The sequence below is a fragment of the Acomys russatus genome, chromosome 19 (assembly GCF_903995435.1).
Source record: "Acomys russatus chromosome 19, mAcoRus1.1, whole genome shotgun sequence".
Lineage (NCBI taxonomy): Eukaryota > Metazoa > Chordata > Mammalia > Rodentia > Muridae > Acomys > Acomys russatus.
In genome coordinates, this window is record NC_067155.1 from 41,805,238 (window position 1) to 41,827,139 (window position 21,902).

General features: G+C 47.5%; 1 protein-coding gene across 1 annotated transcript; it reads right to left on the reverse strand.

Moving 5' to 3' along the window:
* Positions 1-8,869: 8,869 nt before the first annotated feature.
* Tbl2 (transducin beta like 2) lies at positions 8,870-19,951 on the reverse strand. The gene is made up of 7 exons (XM_051161322.1): positions 19,753-19,951; positions 16,520-16,641; positions 15,727-15,911; positions 14,055-14,206; positions 13,237-13,363; positions 10,375-10,527; positions 8,870-9,917 (listed from the first exon to the last, which is right to left on the reverse strand). The coding sequence occupies exons 1-7, from the start codon at positions 19,880-19,882 to the stop codon at positions 9,455-9,457; spliced, it is 1,332 nt and encodes a 443-aa protein (XP_051017279.1). The 5' UTR covers positions 19,883-19,951; the 3' UTR covers positions 8,870-9,454.
* Positions 19,952-21,902: the final 1,951 nt, after the last annotated feature.

Below are 21,902 nucleotides of genomic sequence, written 5' to 3' on the forward strand. Positions count from 1 at the left end.
GTGTTACTGACTTTAGCAAAAGACTTGTTTGTTGTAGGAAATACACATAACACAAAAATAAAAACTTGGTGTGTCATTTCTAAGATATTAAAGTCTGAAATGGGGTTTTGGAAATAGCCAATTAGCAAGTCACTCTCTGGACCTAAGCATATGTGTTTAATATGTTAAGCCTCAAATATTAAACGTCTAGGCTTGGGAGGTAGCTCAGAAATAAAAGCGTGTATTTACCATGTGCAATGCCTGTTCCCAACACCATACACACACTCATCTATGAAGTTTGTACTGTGTGTTCCTCAAGGTCTGGATGCAGGCTCACCTTGTGAGAATGGTCAATATGAGGACCTGCTGAACGAAGGGACAACTTGGGCTGGCAAGATGGCCCAGAGGATAAGAGCACTTGCTGTGCAAATCTAAAGTCCTGAGTTTGATCCCTTGAACTCAGAGTGAAATGAGAGAACCTACTCCTGAAAATTGTCCTGTCACATCCATGTTATAAAGCACATGTGCGCGCACACATACACACACACACACACACACACACACATTGGATATGACAGGCCACTCTTACAATGCTACCACTATTTTTGTCTGTGTTCTATAGTTTAAAAGACTGAACGTGACACCAGCCGTGGTGTCTCCTGCCTGTAGTCGCAGCTCTCAGGGAGCTGAAGGTGGTGGATTGCTGGAAGTTCCAGGCCCAGACCTGGGCTGTATAAGTTTGGAAGTGGTAGTTCACTAGATAGAAAAAGATGGGCCAGGCGTGGTGGCACACGCCTTTAATCCCAGCACTTGGGAGGTAGAGGCAGGTGGATCGCTGAGAGTTCGAGGCTATTCTGGTCTACAAAGTGAGTCTAGGACAGCCAAAGCTACACAGAGAAACCCTGCCTCAAACAAAACAAAAGATGGGAAAACCCAGGTGGGCATGGTGACTCAGTAGCACTGGGGAAGCTGAGGCAGTTCAAGCCTGGCTTGGGCTACACAGCTAGGCCTTATCTTAAAATTCTTAAAATTTTGCAAGGAGGAGGCAGCATACACCTTTAACACTAGCACTTGGAGGCAGAGGCAGGTGGATCTCGAGTTTGAGGCTAGCCTGGTCTACAGACTGAATTCTAGGACAGCCAAGGCCACAGAGAAACCCTGCCTCAAAAGATAAAACATAGGGCTGGACTGATGGCTCAGAGATTAAGAGCACCGTCTGCTCTTCCGAAGGTCCCGAGTTCAATTCCCAGCAACCACATGGTAGCTTACAACCACTTGTAATGAGATCTAGTGTCTTCTTGTGGTGGGCAGGCACACATGTGGGCAGAATACTGTATAAATAATAAATAAATCTTTTTTAAAAAGATAAAATAGACCCTAAATTTTGACTAGGTATGGTGGCACATGCCCAGAATCCCAGTTCTTGAAAGACAGATCTCTTGAGTTTAAGGACAGCCTGGGCTACATAGTGAAATACTGTCTCAAAACACAAGCGAAAAGAGCAGATATTGTCTTTTTCCTCCCAGCTGCCTGTGAGGTGGCTGCTTTCTCTCTCCAAGCATCATAGCTACCCTTCGGCCTCTGGTGAAATAAGACCCTCAAAAAGGGCTGGAGAGATGGCTCAGCAGTTAAGAGCACTGTCTGTTCTTCCAGAGGTCCTGAGTTCAATTCTCAGCAACCACAGGGTGGCTCACAACCATCTGTAATGTGACTTAATGCCCTCTTCTGGCATATAGGTGTACATTCAAATAAAGCACTCATATACAACATAAAAAAAAAATTAAAAAAAAAATACTCAAAGAAAGGGCCAATAAGTCCATCCTGCACCAGTCAGACCATTATGTCAAAACTAAGTGCAACTAGTGGAAACCTAGAGGTGTCGGACATCAGGGTGCCAAGAAGATTCAAGGGCCAGATCCTGATGCCCAACACTGGTTATGGGAGCAACATGAAAGTGGCTGCCAGGAGCTCCTGGTCCACAGCATCAAGGAACTGTCACTGCTCCTGGTGTACAGCTACACTTATCATGGTGAGAGGACACACAGCTGCCATCAAGAACTGCAAGCCATCTTGAAGGAGCAGCATCAATGTCACCAATCCCAAGGCCAGGCTGTGCACCGAAGAAAATGATGGCTCACCTACATGGTTGGTTTGTTCTTAAATAAAACCACAAAAACGGCAAGCAGCAGGAGCAGGAGCAGCAATTTGTATACCAAAAGGCAAATAAAACCAGCTTTGGGGCTGGAGAGATGCCTTAGTGGCTGAGAGCACTGGCTGTGCCTCCAGAGGACTCAGGTTCAATTCTTAGCACTCATATGGCAGCTTGCAACTGTCTGTAACTCTGGGCAAGACACCAATACACATAACAAAACAAAAAACTGTTGCCAAGCCTAAATTCTCCTGAACTCTGGGAACAGCCTGTAAAACCTGATGTTGAGGATGGGGCCATTATCAGAAAGCAGGCATGTGTTTGTGGTAAACTTCTGAAGATTATGCCAGTCTCTGTTCTGTGAACCAGGGTCCAAAAAAGCATGCCCCAAGAACAGGCTAAGGAAGATCTGCTTTTGTACCGTGTGGAGGACTTGAGTCTCCAGATCGTTTCCAGAATACTGGGGCAAGTGAGGACCACACTGGGTTGATCAAGCATAAAACTGCTCCCCAGTCGTCATGCTACAGACTTATTTGTTGGCTGATGTCTCTAATGAAGAGATAGGATGTATGTTGACCAAGTGTTCTTCAACTCCCTGGCTCAAGTGACCCACCTTAGCCACTATGTGTAGCTACAACAGCCTTTTGGTTTTGGTTTTTTTCTAGACAGTGCTTCTCTACGTAGCCCTGCTCCTAGAACTAGCTCTGTAGACCAGTGTGGCCTTGAACTTTGAGAACTGCCTGCCTCTGCCTCCCAAGTGCTGGGATTAAAGATGTGTACTACCACCACTCAGTGTGGCTACAATAATCTAAAAATAACTTTTGTAGGTACTTACATGCACATACAAAGGTGTGCCTACAATTTGTGTGTGTGTAGAGGCCAGAAGTTAATTTCTAGTGTCATTCCTCAGGCCACCCACCTTGTTTTTGTGTCAGGGATCTTTCATTGGCCTGGAGTTTGTTGATTTGGCCATGCTGGCTGGTGAGCAAGACCCATGAATACTCCTGTTTTGGGGATTATAAGCATTACCATACTCAGGATTTATAGTGAGTTCTTGGGATCTAACTAAGGGCCTCATGCTTGTAGGGTAAGTCCCAGTGGATTTTGTTTTGATTTGATTTTTTTTTTTTTTTTTTTTTGGCCAGGCAGTGGTGGCACACGCCTTTAATCCCAGCACTCGGGAGGCAGAGGCAGGCGGATGTCTGTGAGTTCGAGGCCAGCCTGGTCTACAAAGAGAGTTCCAGGACAGCCAAGGCTAACACAGAGAAATCCTCTCTCAAAAAACAAACAAAAAATTGTTGTGTATATGTACACACACCATAGCATCATAGCATATGTGGCAGTCAGAGGACAACTTGCAGGAGTCAGCGGGGACAGGAATCAAAATGAGGTTGATGCAGACACTTTTACCTACTGAGCCATTATCATCAGCTACCCTCCCTCCCCTCCTTTTTTTTTTTTTTTTTTAAGACAATGTGTCACTAAATAGGTCTGGCTGGCCTGAACTTGTTATGTAGAACAGGCTGGCTTTGAACTCACACAGATTCACTTGTCTCCACCTCCCAAGTCCTGGGACTAAGGGCAAATGTCACCATGCCTGGCCTTTTTATTTTTTTGGTAAAGGGTCTTAATATATAGCCATGGATAACCTGGAACTTGCTCTGTTAAGCACACAGGTGTTGGGGGTTGGTCTGGTGCTGTGTATTCAAATGCTAAATACTGGCCCCCAAGATTGATTGCTATCCAGAGGAACATATTCTCAGATCTACCAAGTGATGTGTAAACCTTGCTCCCCAATTTAAAGTTAATTGGTTAATAAAAATAGCTAGAAGCCTGTGACTGGGCAGGAAAGGAGTGGAGTTTAGGTTCTGGGGCTTGAGGTCAGATGGGTAACGTAGGAGAGAAGTGGAAGCCTGAGAAGGAAGTTGCCATGGGGCAGAATAGACCGTGAGCACATGGCCATGGGGCCTGATGGGACAGAAGCAGCCCAGGCAGGAACAGTTATGGCAAGTAACTTGGGGTGTGTAGCTGGGAAATAGCAAAATAGCTTAGAGGGTTGATACCTGTCCAGTTATCGTGCCTTAAAGCCTTTTTAAGTCTAAAAGTTCTCTTTGTCTTTATTCAGGAGCTAAATGGTCTGAAGTGAGGTAGAAAATCCAAATAGATATTTAGGAGCAAAAGAGGGCATAGTGAACCCCCCCAAAAAATAACCAATACTACACACAAGTCTTGAAATGATCTTCTTGCTTCTGCCTCGCAAGTGCTAGGATTATAAGCTTGAATCACAATGGCTTGAACAACTTCTCATATAAGTATTTTTATTATCTGGACATATAACTAAGAATCAACAGGCCTTTCTGTATACTTTTCTTCAATTTTAAGTGACTGGTAAAAATAGGTTATACATTGCCTTTTTTCCTTCATTAAATAAAAATTATGTTTTGCCTACATGCAGACACATGCAACACATAAATGCCTGAGACTTGCTGAGGTCAGAAGGTGTTGAGAATCGAACCCAGGTCCAATGAAAGAACAGTAAGTTCTCTTAACTACTGAGCCAACAACTGTCATTTTTAATTAAAAAAATATAGCCGGACATAGTGGCACACGCCTTTAATCCCAGCACTCAGGCAGGCAGGGAGGCAGGTAGATCTCTGTGAGTTCAAGGCCAGCCTGGTCTACATAGAGCTAAGGCTCACAACTGTCTGTAACTCAAAAATCTGACATCTTCTTTAGACATGCACGCAGGCAAAGCACCACTACACATAAAGTAAAAATAAGTCTTTTTTTTTTTTTTTTTTTTTTTTTTTTTTTAGTTTTTCGAGACAGGGTTTCTCTGTGTAGCCTTGGCCATCCTGGACTCACTTTGTAGACCATGGTGGCCTCGAACTCACAGCGATCCGCCTGCCTCTGCCTCCCAAGTGCTGGGATTAAAGGCGTGCACCACCACGCCCGGCTAAAATAAGTTATTTTTAAAATGTTATTTTTATGTTTATGCTTGATTTACCTGCATCATGTACATGCAGTGCCTAGAAGGCCAGAAGACATCAGAACCACAAATGGGGCAATGGAAAATGAAATTGGGCCCTCTAGAAGAGCAGCCAGTGCTCTTAACCACTGAGCCATCTCTCCAGCCACTTCTAAAATTGCATTATTGTGTATATGCATGATATGCATACTCAAAGAACATAGTCACTGGTCTCTTTTCACCTTCATGTGGAACCTGGGGATTAAACTTGGGTTGACAGGTTTGTGTAGCAAGATCCTTTATCCTGGGGCTGGAAGACAGCTCAGCGATTTAAGAGCACTGACTGTACCTCTAGAGGACCTAGGTTCAATTCCCAGCACCCAGATGGCAGCTCACACCTGTCTGTAACCTCAGTTCCAGCAGTTCTAGCACCTTCATACTGCCATACATGCATGCAAAACACCAACGCACATGAAATTAAAAAAAAAAAAAATCCTCTATCCATTGAACCATCTCTCTAGCTTCTGTATTATTTGAGACAAGGTAAGGCTATGTAGCCAAGACAAGCTGGTCTCAAACTTGCTATCCTCCTGCCTCAGCTTCCTGAGTGATGTGGTGGGTTATTACATAAGCACCACCATGTTCAACTCTTACACCTTTTCGTTCTGAAAAATTAAAAACCTTCAAATAGTGTTACATCTGTGTTAGCTTGGGAGCTAAATGTTAGAGCCGGACCATGATGGTGCACACCTTTAATCCCAGCACTTTGGAGGCTACAGAGCACCAGGACAGCCAGGCTGTACAGTGAAACTCTGTCTCGAGAAACCTAAACAAATAAATTAAACAACTGTGTTTTAAACAGTCTATGTAGCACAGGGCTGACTCAGGGTTCTTCAACTTCGATTTGCCAAGCACTGGGTTCCAAGCATGTCCCACCACCCTCTATGTAAAATCAGTAGACCAGTGCTGCCTCTACTCCTAAGGGTTATAAAAACTTGGCAGTCTCTATTTTTGCCAGACACTTTTCCTAGGGCAACAAGAACAGCTCTGTTCTATCCCTGGACAGTCAGTGCAATAACCTTTTGTGATGCTCCCACTCATTAGAAACTCACAGCTACCAGGCAAGAGAGGCAAGCCTGTCAGCCCTGCCACTCAGGAGGATCAAGCTAGATCTCAAGTACAAAGGCAAGGGAGTGAGATAATGGCTCAAAGGTCAAAAGAGCTGCGTATGGTGATGCACGCCGTAAGTACCAGCACTCAGGAAGCAGAGGCAGGTGGAGCTCTATGATTTCCAGGCCAGCCAAGATCACAAACTGAGTCCCTGTCGCAAACACACACAAAAATGGGGTTGGGGCAAGATTACATGTCCCCAGTATGACACACAAGCATGTGCACACACACACACAAAGAATCGACACAAGGTAGACAGGACAACGTTTATTCCAGTTTTACAAATGAGGAGACAAACTCAGGCAGCCTCTGTGCTCACCCCACTCTGAGCCTGGTCAGTGACTTGGCGACATGGGAACAGCCTTCTGACTTAAGTGGCTCAGCACTCATGGGTTCCCTACCTTCCTGCTGCAGCCATGACACCAGTTACTTCTCAAAAATGGCAGCACAGGAGCAAGCAAAAGCATTTTCAGCTGCTTCTGACAACCAACGCAGACATCCCCACAACATGGGGCAGAGCTGTATGTGGCCACACTGCCCTCAATATGGCTGGTCTCATCAGAAACCTGAATCCATACTAGAGTGGAATGCGGGGGGGGGGCGGAATTTTTCATCAATTACTTACAGTTTGAGTTCCATTTATTGAGAGCTTACTCTGTCCAGGCTACTTGACAAGGGGCCCAGAACAAGGCAGACAAATAAGGATTCTGCCTTTGTGAAGCTCATGTTCCAACGGATTCTTCAGCAATTTCACTGTTGGAGGCTCAGTGTCAAAGCATTTGCCCAGTGGGGCTGTGGCTGTGGCTGAGTGGGAGAGCCTTTGTCTAGCATTTCCTAGTGAAGGGCTGGGCCATGGCTCAGCAGAACTATTATCTACCCTGCCTGAGGCTCTGGGGTCCATCCCCAGGACTGCAAAAAAAAGAGCAAGGGACAGTCCTTAAGTGCCAACGAGACTGATGAGCTGCATCCTCCTACGTCAGTGTTTGGTGCAGTTCACAACAGTGCCTTATTTCAAAGTAAGGTGCCACCATCTAACTTATCTGAAAATGGCAACTTTTGCAGGATAAGTAGCAGCTCCCACCCACTGTGCATCTAAGACACATGCCCACCAGCCCATTGCAGTCTTTACCATTTTCTCCCATCTCACAACCAAGTGACCAGGCTAATTCCCACGTTTGTTACCCACTTGGCTGCCCTTGTCACTAACACTGGAGCAATCAAGGTGGTTTCAGAAAGCACCAAGTCATACAAAAGAAAAGCACCAATGCAACAACAGGACAGAATTGGTGGAAAGGGCTACTTCGGATGGGGTGGTTGAGGAGGCAACCATTTGGAGTGAAAGTTACCAAGGACTGGAAAAAAAAAAAAAAGTTACCAAGGACTGAATCGCATTGCCAAGTCTGCCAACAGAAAGGATAAATGCTTGCAGCACACAAGAGGGACCAGCCCATATATGGAGTCCGAAAACTGCTTGAGTTAGTCAAAAACAGGAAGAATGGGGTAGGTTGGACCACCCGCAGAGAAAAATCACAGGAGGGGCTAAAGTCCACAGCATTATGCAGGTCACAGAGTTCAGAGGTTTATTTCAAGAATAGAATGAAGCCTTGGAAGCCTTTGGGGAAATAGCATGATCAGGTTTGTGTTCCCAAAGCGGGCTAACTATGTAGAAAAGTGACTTGGAAGTAATGTGCTTGAAAACAGAAGTACTATAACATATAGTATGCAACAGTGGCTAAGGCCAGAATGGTGACAGAAGAGACGGAAAGACAGCAGATGCCGCAGGTCGCCTGAATGTAGCAGTAGTGGTGGAAGGAGAGGGTGCCGACAAGGGAGCCATCAAGGTCAACTTCAGGGTTGTGCCTTATTCTAACATTCTGTAACATTGAGGATGGCTGGAAGAGGCCCTACTTTTTTTTTTTTTTTTTTTTTTTGGTTTTTCGAGACAGGGTTGAGGCCCTACTTTTAAGTAAGAGATCAAACTAACTGGGACGGACTTTTTGCTAGATTCAAGCCTTCCTAGATTCCTGATATCTTCCTGACCCCTTGGACGCAAGCAGTCTTCAAATTACCTGTTGGGTATATTCCATTCATCCCCATGATTGTCCTGGAGCCATTATTGTCAAGCTTCATGTCTACATCACTTGCAACTATGAATGAACAAGAAGCACTTCACAGACAGCAGCCTGGAGGTCCTTCCTCCCAACTTTTGTCTTTGGCAGCAGGCCTAGTCTTGTCTGTATGTGTTACCCCGCATCACTAGCTAGTCCCAGGAAGCAGGCACTGAATTGATGAGTCCAAGGCCTCCAACATAGAGGAGCACCATCTTGAAGCAGCATTACTTCTCCAGGAATGTGAACCAAACCACCAAATTTATGCAAGAGGAACGAACAAACCAAGTCATAGGAAAAGTGTGTTGGTTTGGTTGAGGATCACAGTTTGAGACCAACATTTACCTGGTAGTTAATGACATTGGACAGCACTGTTATGCTCTATGCCTGGGAACTTTGTAACACTCCAAGCCTCACAGCATCTTTGCAGGAAGGCCACAGAGAGCATAGTTCCCCATTTTACAAATAAGAAAACTGAAGCTAGGGTAAAAAAAAAAAAAAAAAAAAAAAAAAGTCAAGGTCTTTCGCCATATGGAGCCCAGGAGGACCTGGAATTCACTATGTAGTCCAAGCTGGCCTTGAACCCCTGATCCTCTTTCCTTTATAGAGTGCTGAGATAACAGACCAATCCTTAATTACTTCTTGCTGGTATCAGGAGCCTGGGCCAGATGGAGAGTCACCTTGCAGCATTATAAAACACATTCTATACCCTTATAAAACAGCAAACTGTCCCCTGGTGACCCTCAGGTTTTACCTCTACACTCACAAACTTCTTTGGGTATTAGGGTCTTTCGTCACACAGTCAAAGGCTTTGCTCTCACTGTCTCTCTTCTCTCTACCTCTCTTCTCAGTGCTGGGTGACAATAGATTCCACCCCTTGGGCCTATAAAAAAAACAGCACCTTTTAGTCTGGGAAGAGGCAAACAAGAAGAGAGAGAGAGAGAGCGATATCTAAGTATACAAGAAAAGTTTCAATGGGAAAAAGTTTGGGCCACCAAAAAGAAAATTGGGAAGTTCCCCCAGGGGCACTTGGAGAACAGCAGTCACTGGGCCAGCAGCCAGACCCATCCAGAGCCAGAGTCACTTCTTCAGGGCACCCAGGTTCTTTAGGGCCTCTTGGGCCTGGGTCAGCTGTTGCTGCAGCCTCTGGCGGGTACTCTCACTGGATGCCCGCTTCAGGAGGCCCTGCATCTCCTCCACCACAGCCCGGTAGCCAGGAGTGTTGTGGAAGAGCCGCACCACACGGTCCCCACAGGAGGCCAGGAAGCGGCCAGTGATGTCAAAAGTCAGGTCAGCAATAGACTCCCCGTGGACACTCTCGAAGCACTCTTCCTTCTCCCCACGCCTGGTGTTGAAGAGATGAATACTGGTGCCAGTGGCCAAGGCCAGGACATGGGTGTCAGGGGAGAGTGCCAGGTGGCAAGGCATGGTGGCCGCCTCTTCAAAGCGGCCTGTCCTTAGCAAGTAGGGGTCCTGCTGCTTCTTGTATTCCACATCTGTGTCCCACAGCTTCCATGTGCCATCCTTGGAGACAGAGGCCATCCTGCAATGTGGAAATCATAGCTAGAGCCTCAACAACCCCAGCTTGGAAAGGCACTGGAGCAGCCTGAGGGACTCCAGCTAGGAAGCCAAGTGTACATCCTGCCAGGAATCAAGCCCTCCACCTTTGTCAGAACTGCAGCCCAGATGGGTAGAAGAACCCCAGACCCACTCATTGCTCAGCCCAGCTTGGTGGCACACACCTATAACCTCAGCACTGGGGACTGAGGCAAGGCAGGAGGATCACTGTGAGTTCAAGGGCAGCCTGCGCTACCAAGTGAGACCCTGTCTAAAAAACACAAACAGAACAAAACCAAAAGCCAGGCAAGCTAGTCCACACCTGTATCTCAGTACTTAAAAGGGAGAGGGGCAGGTGGATCAGGACTTCAAGGCCAGCCTTGACTATCTGTACTAAATAAGACCAAACAACCACAAGAGCAAAGAAACGGAGATCCACTCACCTCCGAGAGTCGTTGGAGAAAGCGAAACAGTGGACAGATGCAGAGTGGCCCTTCAGTTCAAAGGCTCGCAGCACCTCCTGGAACTCCCCCTTCTTCCCAAAGCAGACTTCCCAGATCTTCACATCTGGGGTGAAGCCACACGAACCCACAAACCTGTCATGTAACCCACACTCTTAAAGCTCAAATGTTAAATGGCATTCTGTTCCTAACAAATCTTAGACCTCTTTCCTGAGAAACAGTACTTTTGGGGAATAAGAGGCATGAATCTAGAGTTTCATAAATACAAGGCAAGCAATCTACAGCTACAGCTAGCCACTGCCTAATGATACTTTCGAAAGTGTTTCTGTGCCAGACATGGAGGTATGTATACCTTGCAATCCCAGCTAGTATGGAGGCTGAGGCAGGAAGATCTCAAGTTCAAGGCCTTCTTGGGCTAACAGAATAGCTGGAAGGCAATATGGGTACCTTAGGACCTTGTCTCTTAAAATTAGTAAAATAAGACTGGGCGTAGTGATATATACTTTTAATCCCAATGCTCAGGAGGCAAGAGCAGGCAGACACTGAGTTTGAGACCACCCTACTTCATACAGTGAGTTCCAGGCTAGCCAGGGCTACTGAGATCCCATCTCAGAAAAAATAAAACCAAACAGGTGAAAAGAAAAAAGAATGAAGAGGTCCAGGTATGGAGGCACATGTCTGTAATCCCAGTACTGAGTAGACAGATGCAGGAGTATCACAGGTTCAAGGCCAACCTGGTCTACATAGCTAGTTCTAGGCCATCCTAGACTCCATAGCAAAACTCTATCTAAACTAAAAATTTTAAAGCAATGCCGGGCATGGTGGCGCACGCCTTTAATCCCAGCACTCGGGAGGCAGAGGCAGGCGGATCGCTGTGAGTTCGAGGCCAGCCTGGTCTACAAAGCGAGTCCAGGACAGTCAAGGCCACACAGAGAAACCATGTCTCAAAAAACAAACAAACAAAAAAATTAAAGCAATAAAAATTGTGTGAAGAGGAGGATGTAGCTTAGTGGTAGAGAACTTGCCTGGTATGCATGAAGATCTGGGTTCTATACCCAGTCCTGCAGGGTGAAGCAAAGGCTTATATACATACTGAGTGTGTGTGTGTTTGTGTGTGTGAGAGAGAGAGAGAAAGTGTGTGTGTGTGTCAGAGAGAGAGAGAGAGAGAGAAAGTGTGTGTGTGTGTGTGTGTGTGTGTGTGTGTGTACACATACTTTTTTTTCCCACTTTTTAAGACAGGGTTTCTCTGTGTAGCCTTGACTGTCCTGGACTTGATTTGTAGACCATGCTGGCCCTGAACTCAAGACATCTGCCTGCCTCTGCCTGGGATTAAAGGTGTGCACCACCACACCCCTATATATATTCTTGATTCAAGGATATGGTATGCTTTAAGATCCACAGTACAATGCTGGGCGTGGTGGCGCACGCCTTTAATCCCAGCACTCGGGAGGCAGAGGCAGGCGGATCGTTGTGAGTTCGAGGCCAGCCTGGTCTACAAAGCGAGTCCATGATGGCCAAGGCTACACAGAGAAACCCTGTCTCGAAAAACCAAAAAAAAAAAAAAAAAAAAAAGATCCACAGTACAGAAGTATCTCATTTGGGAGAGGACATGTGTAACATGACTAAAGTCCTGCTTTCCACTCCCAGCACCATATAGCCCTAGCTTGTGGTATATGCCTATTACTCCAGCACTCAGGAAGTAGGGGCAGAAGGATGGGGGGATGGAACGAGGGCATCCTCAACTACATAGTGAGTTCAAGGCCAGCATAGAAAAAAAGGAAGATTTTTGTCTCAAAACAAAAAAACAAAAACAAAAACAAAACAAAAAAACAAAAAAACCCAAAACAAAACAAAAAAGAACAAAGATATAGGGCTGGGCGTGGTGGCACACGCCTTTAATCCCAGCACTCGGGAGGCAGAGGCAGGCGGATCGCTGTGAGTTCGAGGCCAGCCTGGTCTACAAAGTGAGTCCAGGATGGCCAAGACTACACAGAGAAACCCTGTCTCGAAAAACCAAAAAAAAAAAAAAAAAAAAAAGAACAAAGATATACTTTTTGTTGTTGTTGTTTTTATTATTATTTATTATGTGTGCAGTATGCATCAGATCACATTATAGATGGTTGTAAGCCACCATGTGGTTGCTGGGAATTGAACTCAGGACCTCTGGAAGCACAATCAGTGCTCCTAACCACTGAGCCATCTCTCCAGCCCCCTTTTTTTGTTTTTTTGAGACAGGGTTTCTTTGTGTAGCCTTTGCTGTCCTAGACTCACTTTGTAGACCAGGCTGGCCTCGAACTCACAGTGATCCATCTGCCTCTGTCTCCCAAGTGCTGGGATTAAAGGCATGGCACCAAATTTTTTAAAAGGCCTAGCATGGGCTGGAGAGATGGCTCAGAGGTTAAGAGCATTGGCTGCTCTTCCAAAGGTCCTGAGTTGAATTTCCAGCAACTACATGGTGGCTCACAACCATCTATAAAGATATCTGGTGCCCTCTTCTGGCCTGCAGGTGTACGTGTAATGTAGGCAAAATACTGTAAACCTAAATAAACAAATCTTTAAAACAAAAAAAGGCCTGGCATGTCAGCACATACCTTTAACCCAAACTCTCAGTAGGCAGAGGCAAATGAAATGAACCCCAGAGATGAAGGCTGCATGCTGTGCGGAGGTTGAATGTTTGCCTAACATACAGTGCTCTAGTTTCCACCCACAGTACTGCAAAATAACCACATATGTGAGGAAACAGACCCAGGACTATGGGGCGCTGTGTGAATCCCTTCACTGTTTGGAACCCCACTCCTTGAAACTGCCTCTGTGCTCTGTGCCTTTGCCCTTCCTCCTCCTCACCTGCTACATGGGGAGATAACAGCATAATTGTTGTTCATCTGGTTGGTGTTGATTGTGTATAGCACCTGACCTTTCAGGTTCCAGATGAGGACAGTCGTGTCACTGGAGGCCGTCATGATGAACTTCCCTGATGAGCAAAGTTGTGAGCCCAGGGATACAAGCAGACCAACTGTCACCTCCCAAAGACACAGTAAGAAGCATCCACGCTCCTTTCCCAGGCCAAAGGTTACCACAGGGAATACTGGGCTGAGAAGTGTGGCGTACTGCATGGCTCTCATGGACTCTAGGGAAGCATAGGCCCAGAGCTCTTTGGTCACAAGGACGCCAAGCAAAGTTTATTCAACAAACCTGATTCAGACACAAGTAAGATAGCTCAGCTGGTGGAGATACTTGCCACCAAACCTGACGACTTAAGTTCAACCCTCAGGATCCAGTGGGCTGACTGCTGCAGGTTATCCTCTGACCTCCATTTGTGTTATGATAAACACACAAAATAAATGCAAAAAAGGAAAGAGGGAGGCCGGGAGAAATGGCTCAGCAGTTAAGAGTACTGGCTGCCCTTCAGAGGTCTTGGGTTTGATTCCCAGCAGTCACATAGCAGCGCACAACTGGCTCTTGCTCTAACCCCAGGGGACCCACGCCCTCTTCTGGCCTCTGTGAGGACTGCATGCAGGCGGTACACAAACATCCATTCAGATAAAACACCCAAGCATATAGCAAGTCAAAATAACCAAATCTTTCCAATAAAACAAAGAACAAGTTCTGACGGAGGCCCCTTTCCATGCCTTGAGCAAACTCCATCCACAAGACTCCCCTACCTGTGTCAGCAATGCCAATGTTGATGATGGGTGCCTTGTGCTTTTTAGGGAAGTCCTCTGGGGTGGCTGTGAAAGTATAACCCCCATCTTCTCGCTTGGTCATCTTAAAGACACGGAGGGTGTCTCCATTGGCCAGCCAAACAAGAAAGGCTCTAGAGACAGGCAAAAGAGAAGTCATTTCCTCACCTGGACAGAGGCCTATGTATAATATTCTAGGGAAAATAGAAATTGTTCCTTGTGCCCTACTATACAGTCTTACAATAGATGCCTTGGTTCAAAATCTTTTAGAGGCCAGATGAGGACATTGGCTTCCCTGAGTCTGGAGTTAGAGATAGTTGTGAGCTGCCATGTGGGTGCCCGGAATTGAACCTGGGTCCTGTATAAGTCAGTGCTTTTAACCCCTGAACCATCATTCCAGCCCCTCAAAATCTCGTAAAAACCAGAGGGTTAATGAGATGGTGCAACAGGTTTTGTTTTGTTTTGTTTTTTAAAAAAAAACAAGAAAGAAAAAAAAAGCACTTGCTTGACAAGGCTACTGTGACTTGAGTTCACTACTCAGGAACCCATATATATTGGGAGGAAAACACCCAACTCTGTTGTCCTCTGGCGTACACACACGTAGACAAACATAAAAAGAACTGAACAGTTCAAGGACAGAGATGGATCTCATTGGTAGGCCCTGGGTTTGATCCTTAGCTCTAAAACAAACAAATAGCTTCCCTAGATAGGCTTTAAAACTTAAGGAGCAGGAAGCTCTGAGAGTCACAGGACTCGTAAGACCCCTCCCTCAAGATGATAGAAATAGTAAACAATTCCTAGGAAGGGAGAGCTGTCTGGTGGAGCAAGCAGACTTAGCTCAATATACAGCTCTAAGAATATGGCATTTATGAGTTGTCCACCCCACACAGCGAGTTAGGCTTTTTGTGGTTCAGCTCCCAAAGAGTTGCTCCGCCCCCCTTTTTTCAAGACAGGGTTTCTCTGTGTAGCCTTGGCTGTCCCAGACTCACTTTGTAGACCAGGCTGGCCTCGAACTCACAGTAATCCTCCAGCCCTGCCTCTGCGGGATTACAGGCGTGGGACACCGCGCCTGGCTTCTGCTTCCTTCTTATAGAGCAGAACCTCCAAGGGGCCCACGAGGTGCCATACTATCTGGATGCTTTCTTTTTTTAAAAAAAGATTTATTTATTTACTATTATGTATAGTGTTGCCTGCATGTACACATGTAGGCCAGAAGAGGGCATTAGATCATATTACAGATGGTTGTGAGCCACCATGCAGTAGCTGGGAATTGAACTCAGGACCTCTGGAAGAACAGACAGTGCTCTTAACTTCTGAGCCATCTCTCTAGCCTCTGGATGCTTTCTTTACATCACCCCAAAGTTGACTCTTTATCCCCCACCACACACCTCACTAAACCCCAAGCGGATATGTGAAGGCCACAGCCAGGAGCTGGGTTTGTTTGTTTGCTTGTTTGTTTTTTGGCTTTTCGAGACAGGGTTTCTCTATGTTATCTTGGCCATCCTGGACTCACTTTGTAGACCAGGCTGGCCTCAAACTCACAGCGATCCGCCTGCCTCTGCCTCCCAAGTGCTGGGATTAAAGGCGTGAGCCACCACCGCCAGCTCAGGAGCTGGGTTTTTACAGCCAAGCCTGAGGCTCTGTCCTGTCCTACCTGCAGTCAGGGCTGAAGCGCACCAAGGTGGCATGGTCCAGCTCCACGTTGGCTCTCATGCTGCGGTGCTCCCGCTGAAGGAAATCCTTGGTGCTCCAGATGCGGACTGTGCGGTCATCCGCACAGGTGGCCAGATACTTGCCATTGCTGCTGAAGTCCATGCAAGATATATTCCCACTGTGGCTCTGGGGAAAGATGAAGGAACTACCAATGATGGGGAGGCCGAACCTACAGCTGCAACTGTGGCTCTGGTGCTTGATGACCAAGAGGCTAGAATAGGACAAAGTAACCCTGTAGCTGAGTTCTATAACCCCAGCTCCTCAGGAGCTGAAGCAGTAGGGTCTCAAGTGCAAGGCCTGCCGGGGCCACAGAGTAAGTCTGAAGCTAGCCCAGGCCATTAGTGAAAGTATCTCAAAATTAACAGGAGGGGAAAAAAGGAGAAAGTGGGCTAGGACTGTAGTTTATTGGTAGAGTGCCTGCCTAGAATCCTCCAGTAAGGTGCTCAACTTCAGAGCAACTGGCGGGGGGGTGGGGGAGAGCAACTCTTGACTGGCAACTCAGTGGTAGAGTGCTAGTCTAACAGGCTCAAGGCCCCGGATTCAACCCTCAGTACTACAAGGGGGTGGGGGAGGGGCGGGGGGAAAGGGGCCAGAATGGGGTATGTCTATTCTCTTGATAAGCAGTAAGAAGTACATGTAATATGCGCAAATCACTACAAAGGACAAGGTCTGGGGACAAGACAGTCTTCAAGTACACACACCGCACAAAGTCAGTACCCAGGAGTACTAAGTACCTTCAGTGCTGCAGCCAGAAGGCGGTGGGTGAAGTTGTGCTGCTGAGGCTTCTCCTTGCGACCCCGCTGATTCTGTTTCTGCTTCTTGGGTCCTGATTTCTTGGATTCGCTGGCCTTCTGGCCTAGAAGGAAGAAGGACCATCTCACTTATCCACACACTCACTACTGAGGACCTAGGACTACCCAGACTCTGGGTGGAGCAGCATCACATGACCCAGATATATATGGCCCTTGTCCTTGAGGAAAGTGATGTGTGCAAAAACATGTTGGGGGGGGGGTTGGACTTAATACCCAAAACCCACATAAAAATGCCAGGTTTGGAGCTGGAGAAATGACTCAGAGGTTAAGAGTACTGACTGCCCTTCCAGAGGTCCTGAGTTCAGTTCCCAGCACCCACATGGCGGCTCACAACCATCTATGATGTGATCTGATGCCCTCTTCTGACCTGCAGGTGTACATGCAAGCAGAGCACTGCATACAAAATAAGTATATAAATCTTTAAAAAAAAAAAAAAAGCCAGGTGTGGTGACTTATACTTGTAATCTCAGCAATGGGGAGGTGGAATCAGGAAAGTCTCTGAGGCTCTCTGGCCAACCAGCCTGACCTAATCTAGAAGCTCTGGGTCAATATGAGATCCCGTCTCAATGGAAGCAGCTTGCGTCCCTAATGATCTCCATGTGGACAAGATGTATGCACATCACAAGCACACATGTTTGTTTTAAAAGGAGGGTATGGCGGTTTGGCTCCCAACACTCAAGTCAGGTGGCTCACAACCAACTATAACTCTAGTTCCATAGACTATGGCACCTTTGGCCTCCAAGGATACCTGCACAAACATAGACAAATCTACAGACATATATACATAATTTTTTTTAAAATTTAAGCCTTTTTAAAATAAGGCTTAGAAACCAAACTTGAGTGTGGATTCAGTATCATTGAGTGGTCTTTACTTACTTCTGTGTGCATTTTTCGTTTTGTTTTTTCGAGACAGAGTTTCTCTGTGTAACAAGCCCTGGCTTTTCTGGACCTGGACCAGGTTGGCGTGGAACTCACAGTGATCCGCCTGCCTCCGCCTCCCTGGCTGGGATTAAAGGTGTGCATCTCCACACCTGGCTTTTCTTCTGTTTTTAAAGGCACCTCCAGGACTGACGAAACTAAAGCATGGTGAGGGTGCGTGCGCCTAGCTCTCACGAGTGATCTTACAGAAGCTGAATCTCTCTGAGCTGACACAGCTGGGTGAGCTCCCAGCCTGACTAGTGTAGTGTGGATTCTGGTCAGGCATGCCAAGGTAGGGAATACACACAAGGGTATTGGAAGGATCTGCTTGTGGGTAAATTATTTAACTGTTTCAAGTCTTGGTTTCCTTAAGGAGATGTTGAAACCAGGTTTGGTGGTGTGTACATAGAATTCTAGCACTCAGCAGGTGGAGGCAGGAAGATTTGGGGTTCAGAGTTGGACTGGCTATATAGTGAGTTCAAGGTCCACCTGGACTTCCTTTTTCCAAAAGGAAAACCAAACAAACAAGTTGAGAATTGAAGGAGATAATATAACCAAGTTACAAGCCTAAAAAGCACTACATTGATGACAAAGCTCAAGAGAAGCCACAGACGGTCACAGTGTCACACACCAGTAATCCCAGTACTTGAGTGTTAGGCAGGAGGATTACAAGGATTCTAGACTAGCCTGGGCTACATAGTGATATCCTGTATTTAAGTCAACTATCAGGTTATCTGACAGAACAGAAACGAAGTTCAAGGTAATCTCATAAAGTAAGATGGACACCTGGGAGAATCCTGGGCTGGAGATGGCTCAGCTTGTAAGGCAACTGCCTGACAACCCATTTAATCCCACATGTAGAAGATAATAACTGACTCCCCAAAGCTGTCCTCCAACCTACACACACACACACACACACACACACACAGAGTGACAAACACAAAACACATACACACAAAAGCAAGAGAGAGCAGTGGTGGTGCACACTTTGCACCTTTGATCCTAGCACTGGGGTGGGGTGGGGTGGGGGGGTGGTGGGAAGACAACGGGGAACCCTGTCTCAAAAAAAACATTAATAAAGTTAGATTAAATGAAAAATATCTTAGAGAACCAGGTGTTAGGTGGTAGTAGATGCTCCCTAAATCTTACAGGAATTAAAGCCTATTGAACTATACAATCTGTCTCTAACTTGCCCATGTTGGCCTTTGGAGTCACACCAGATGCTGATCTATTTTTCTTTCATGCTTGGAATAAAACCTAGGGCCCTGGGTATCATAGGCAAGAGCTCTATGTCTCAGTTCTGTTCCAGGCTCCTCACTAAGGGGATTCTAGGCAAATGTTTTAAGACTGAGCTACACCCCAGCTCCTCACCGGGAAGGGGGGCAGGGGGTGGTGTGTGGGCTAGACAGCTGGTCTAAGGTTGAGCCATGTCCCACCCTCCAAATGTTTTGGAATCCCTGTCCTCTTGGGTTTTGCCACTTGCAGAACTCTCTTTGGCCTCCCAGGCAAATCCTACACTGCCATCGTTGAAAAACACACGTCACAGACTGGGGGTGTAGCTCAGTGGTACAGCACTTCCATGAGACCCTGATCACGGCTGGACAACATAGTGAAACCCTGTCTCAAAACAAACAAACCCACCACAATGTCCCCTACCCTAAACCAAGAGTTCTCGGACTCCCCAACATCCATCCCCTTAAAAAAAAAAAAAAAAAAGCCAGCAAGGCCATTCACGTTCTCCTCTTTACAGTATTAGCTCCCCTGCGAAGGTTAATGCACTGTATATTTCGCCTACATTTTCGGATGCTTACAACTCATATCTACACTTCCACATGCTTCTTACTCAACGAATTAAAAAGACTCCGATGCTTAGCAACAAGGAAGAGGACCTCAGAAAACGTTCCTGCCGGTCAGGGCTGGCCGAGAAGTACTTCAAATGACCCTCATTTCCCCGGGCCATGAACACATTGCGAACTTCGGGAGTCGACCGAGTTTCCGTACCAACCCTGGGGACAACCGGGGAGTGGGGAGTTGGTCACCGGTAACCTAGCAGCGCAGCCCCCAGGTTCCAAGGGAGTCTTGTCCCTGAGGTGCAACCCGATATCTGCACGGGAAAGTTCCTCTCACAACTGGAGAACCTGAAGTCCGTGAGTCTCCAGGACCCTCAGACCACGCGGCGGCCGAGAGAAAAGTCCTCACAGAGTCACCGCCCCCGCCCCCGGGCCCCGGACACTTACAGACGGGCTGGCTGGCCTTGTCCTCCTTCGCCCACAGCAAGCCCCGCGCCACCGCCGCCGTGGCCACCAGGGCCAGCAGCCCCACCAGCAAGGACAACCCCATCAGCTCCGGCATCTGCGGCAGCTCCATGTCTGCGGGAATACGGCCACCTCAGCCTACGACGTCCTCACGTCTCGGCGCACGAGGGGGCGGGGGCAGAGGACAGTTGGCGCGCCTCGAGGGGCGGGACTGGCCGGTGTTGGGATCTTTGGGGCGTGGCCTCGGCCCTAAGCCCGCCTAGGGAGGGAGGCGGGGCCTAACGTTACAACGTCCTATGAGAAGGGACCTGGCCGTTGGGGCTCTCTGCAGGGCGGAGCTTGGCTGCCTTGAGCGCCGGGAGGGCGGGGCCAGGCCGTCGGCGGGTTCTGTGGGGCGGGGCCCGGCGGTTGGAGCGCCCTATAGGGCGGAGCCTGGCCTCCTTCGCGCCTCGAGGGGCCGGCCCGGCCGTTAGCGTGTTCTGTGGGGCGGGGCCTGGCAGTTTGAGGGCCTCGAGGGGCGGGGCCTGCTCCTTGGCGGGCTTTGACGGGCCGGGCCCGGTTGCACCTACTGTGAGGCGGAACTTTGCCTTTGAGGCAGCTTGAGGAGCTTGACCGTTTTACGTGTTTTGGGGGGGGGGAGGAATAATTGGTCTTTTGAGTGTTAGGAGGCGCACAACCTCCTAACATGACCGTTGACATGACTTGAGGGGCGGGACCTACCTTACCGACTTGAGAGCTTCACGTGCTCGGAGGGGTGGGGCCAAGATGGGCAGGGGCTTCCGGCTAAATGCTCTGAAGGGCGGGGCTTAGCGATTGACCCCACAAGGCAAGACCTGGCTATTGGACTGTTTTTGAGGGGCGGGGCCTGACGATTAAAAACTGCTTTGATAGAAGGAGTGGATGCAAAGTTGTGTTCTGGCAGAGGACGTTGGCGGTCCTGCTCTCCCCGCCTCTTGATTGTTTAGTAAAAACTTTATTACAACATCGTCACACTGGATCCTTGCCGGTGACAGGGCAGAGGTTCTTATTCCCATTTGACCTGTGCTTTCGCTACTGGGGAAGACAAATGGCTCTTCCGTTGGTGTGGGAGAGCCCTGCAAAGCCATGAACAGGGAGAGGGGCAAAGACATGAACATTAGAAAAAGAAATGGCTGGGGGCTGGAGAGATGACTCAGAGGTTAAACGCACTGGATGCTCTTCCAGAGGTCCTGAGTTCAATTCCCAGAGAGCACATGGTGACTCACAAACATCTATAAAGTGATCTGACGCCCTCTTCTGGCTTGCAGGCATATGCATGCAGGTAGAGCATTGTATATGTAATAAGTAAATTCTTAACGAAAGAAAAAGAAATGGCTAGTAAGATCGGAAAGATTTGGAGACCTAGCCGGTGGTGGCACACGCTTGTAATGCCAGCAGAGGCAGGTGGATTGCTATGAGTAAGCCAGCCTGGTCTACAAAACGAGTCCAGGACAGCCAAGGCCACACAGAGAACCCCTGTCTCGAAAACAAAACAAAAAGATCTGGAGACCTTAGAATACTGGCTTCATTCCTGCGCCCTGCTTGTCATAGGAGGACACGGAGCAAAATCCATGGATGGAGTAGTTTGAACAAAGACTGAAGGTAGCCAGACATGGTGGTGCACGTCTTTAATCCCAGCACTTGGGAAGCAGAAGCAGGTAGATCGCTTTGAGTTCGAAGCCAGCCTGGTCTACAAAGTGAGTCCGGGACATCCAAGGCTAGACAGAGGAATCCCTGTCTTTAAAAAAACAAAAACAAAAAACAAAACCAAAACAAAATAAAAGCAAACAAACCCCCAAAGACTGAAGGTAGAAAGCGAGCCACGGTGATAAACTTAATGGTAGATAACTTGCCTAGCTTGTACAGGGGCCTGTGTTGAATCCGCAGTACTGAAAAGAGAAACAAGACCAAAACGTATAATGTGTTGCAGCTGGGAATGTAGGTAGCTCCATGCAAACACGCGTGGTAGAATGGTTGCATAGCTTGCAAGAAACAGTTCTTTCAGCACCCCCATAAGCCCGGCATAGTAGTATTTGCCTGTAATCCCACCCACACTTGGGAGCTGGGGGTAGGAAGATTAGAAGTTCAAGGTCTTCTTAGGGAGTTCCAGGGCA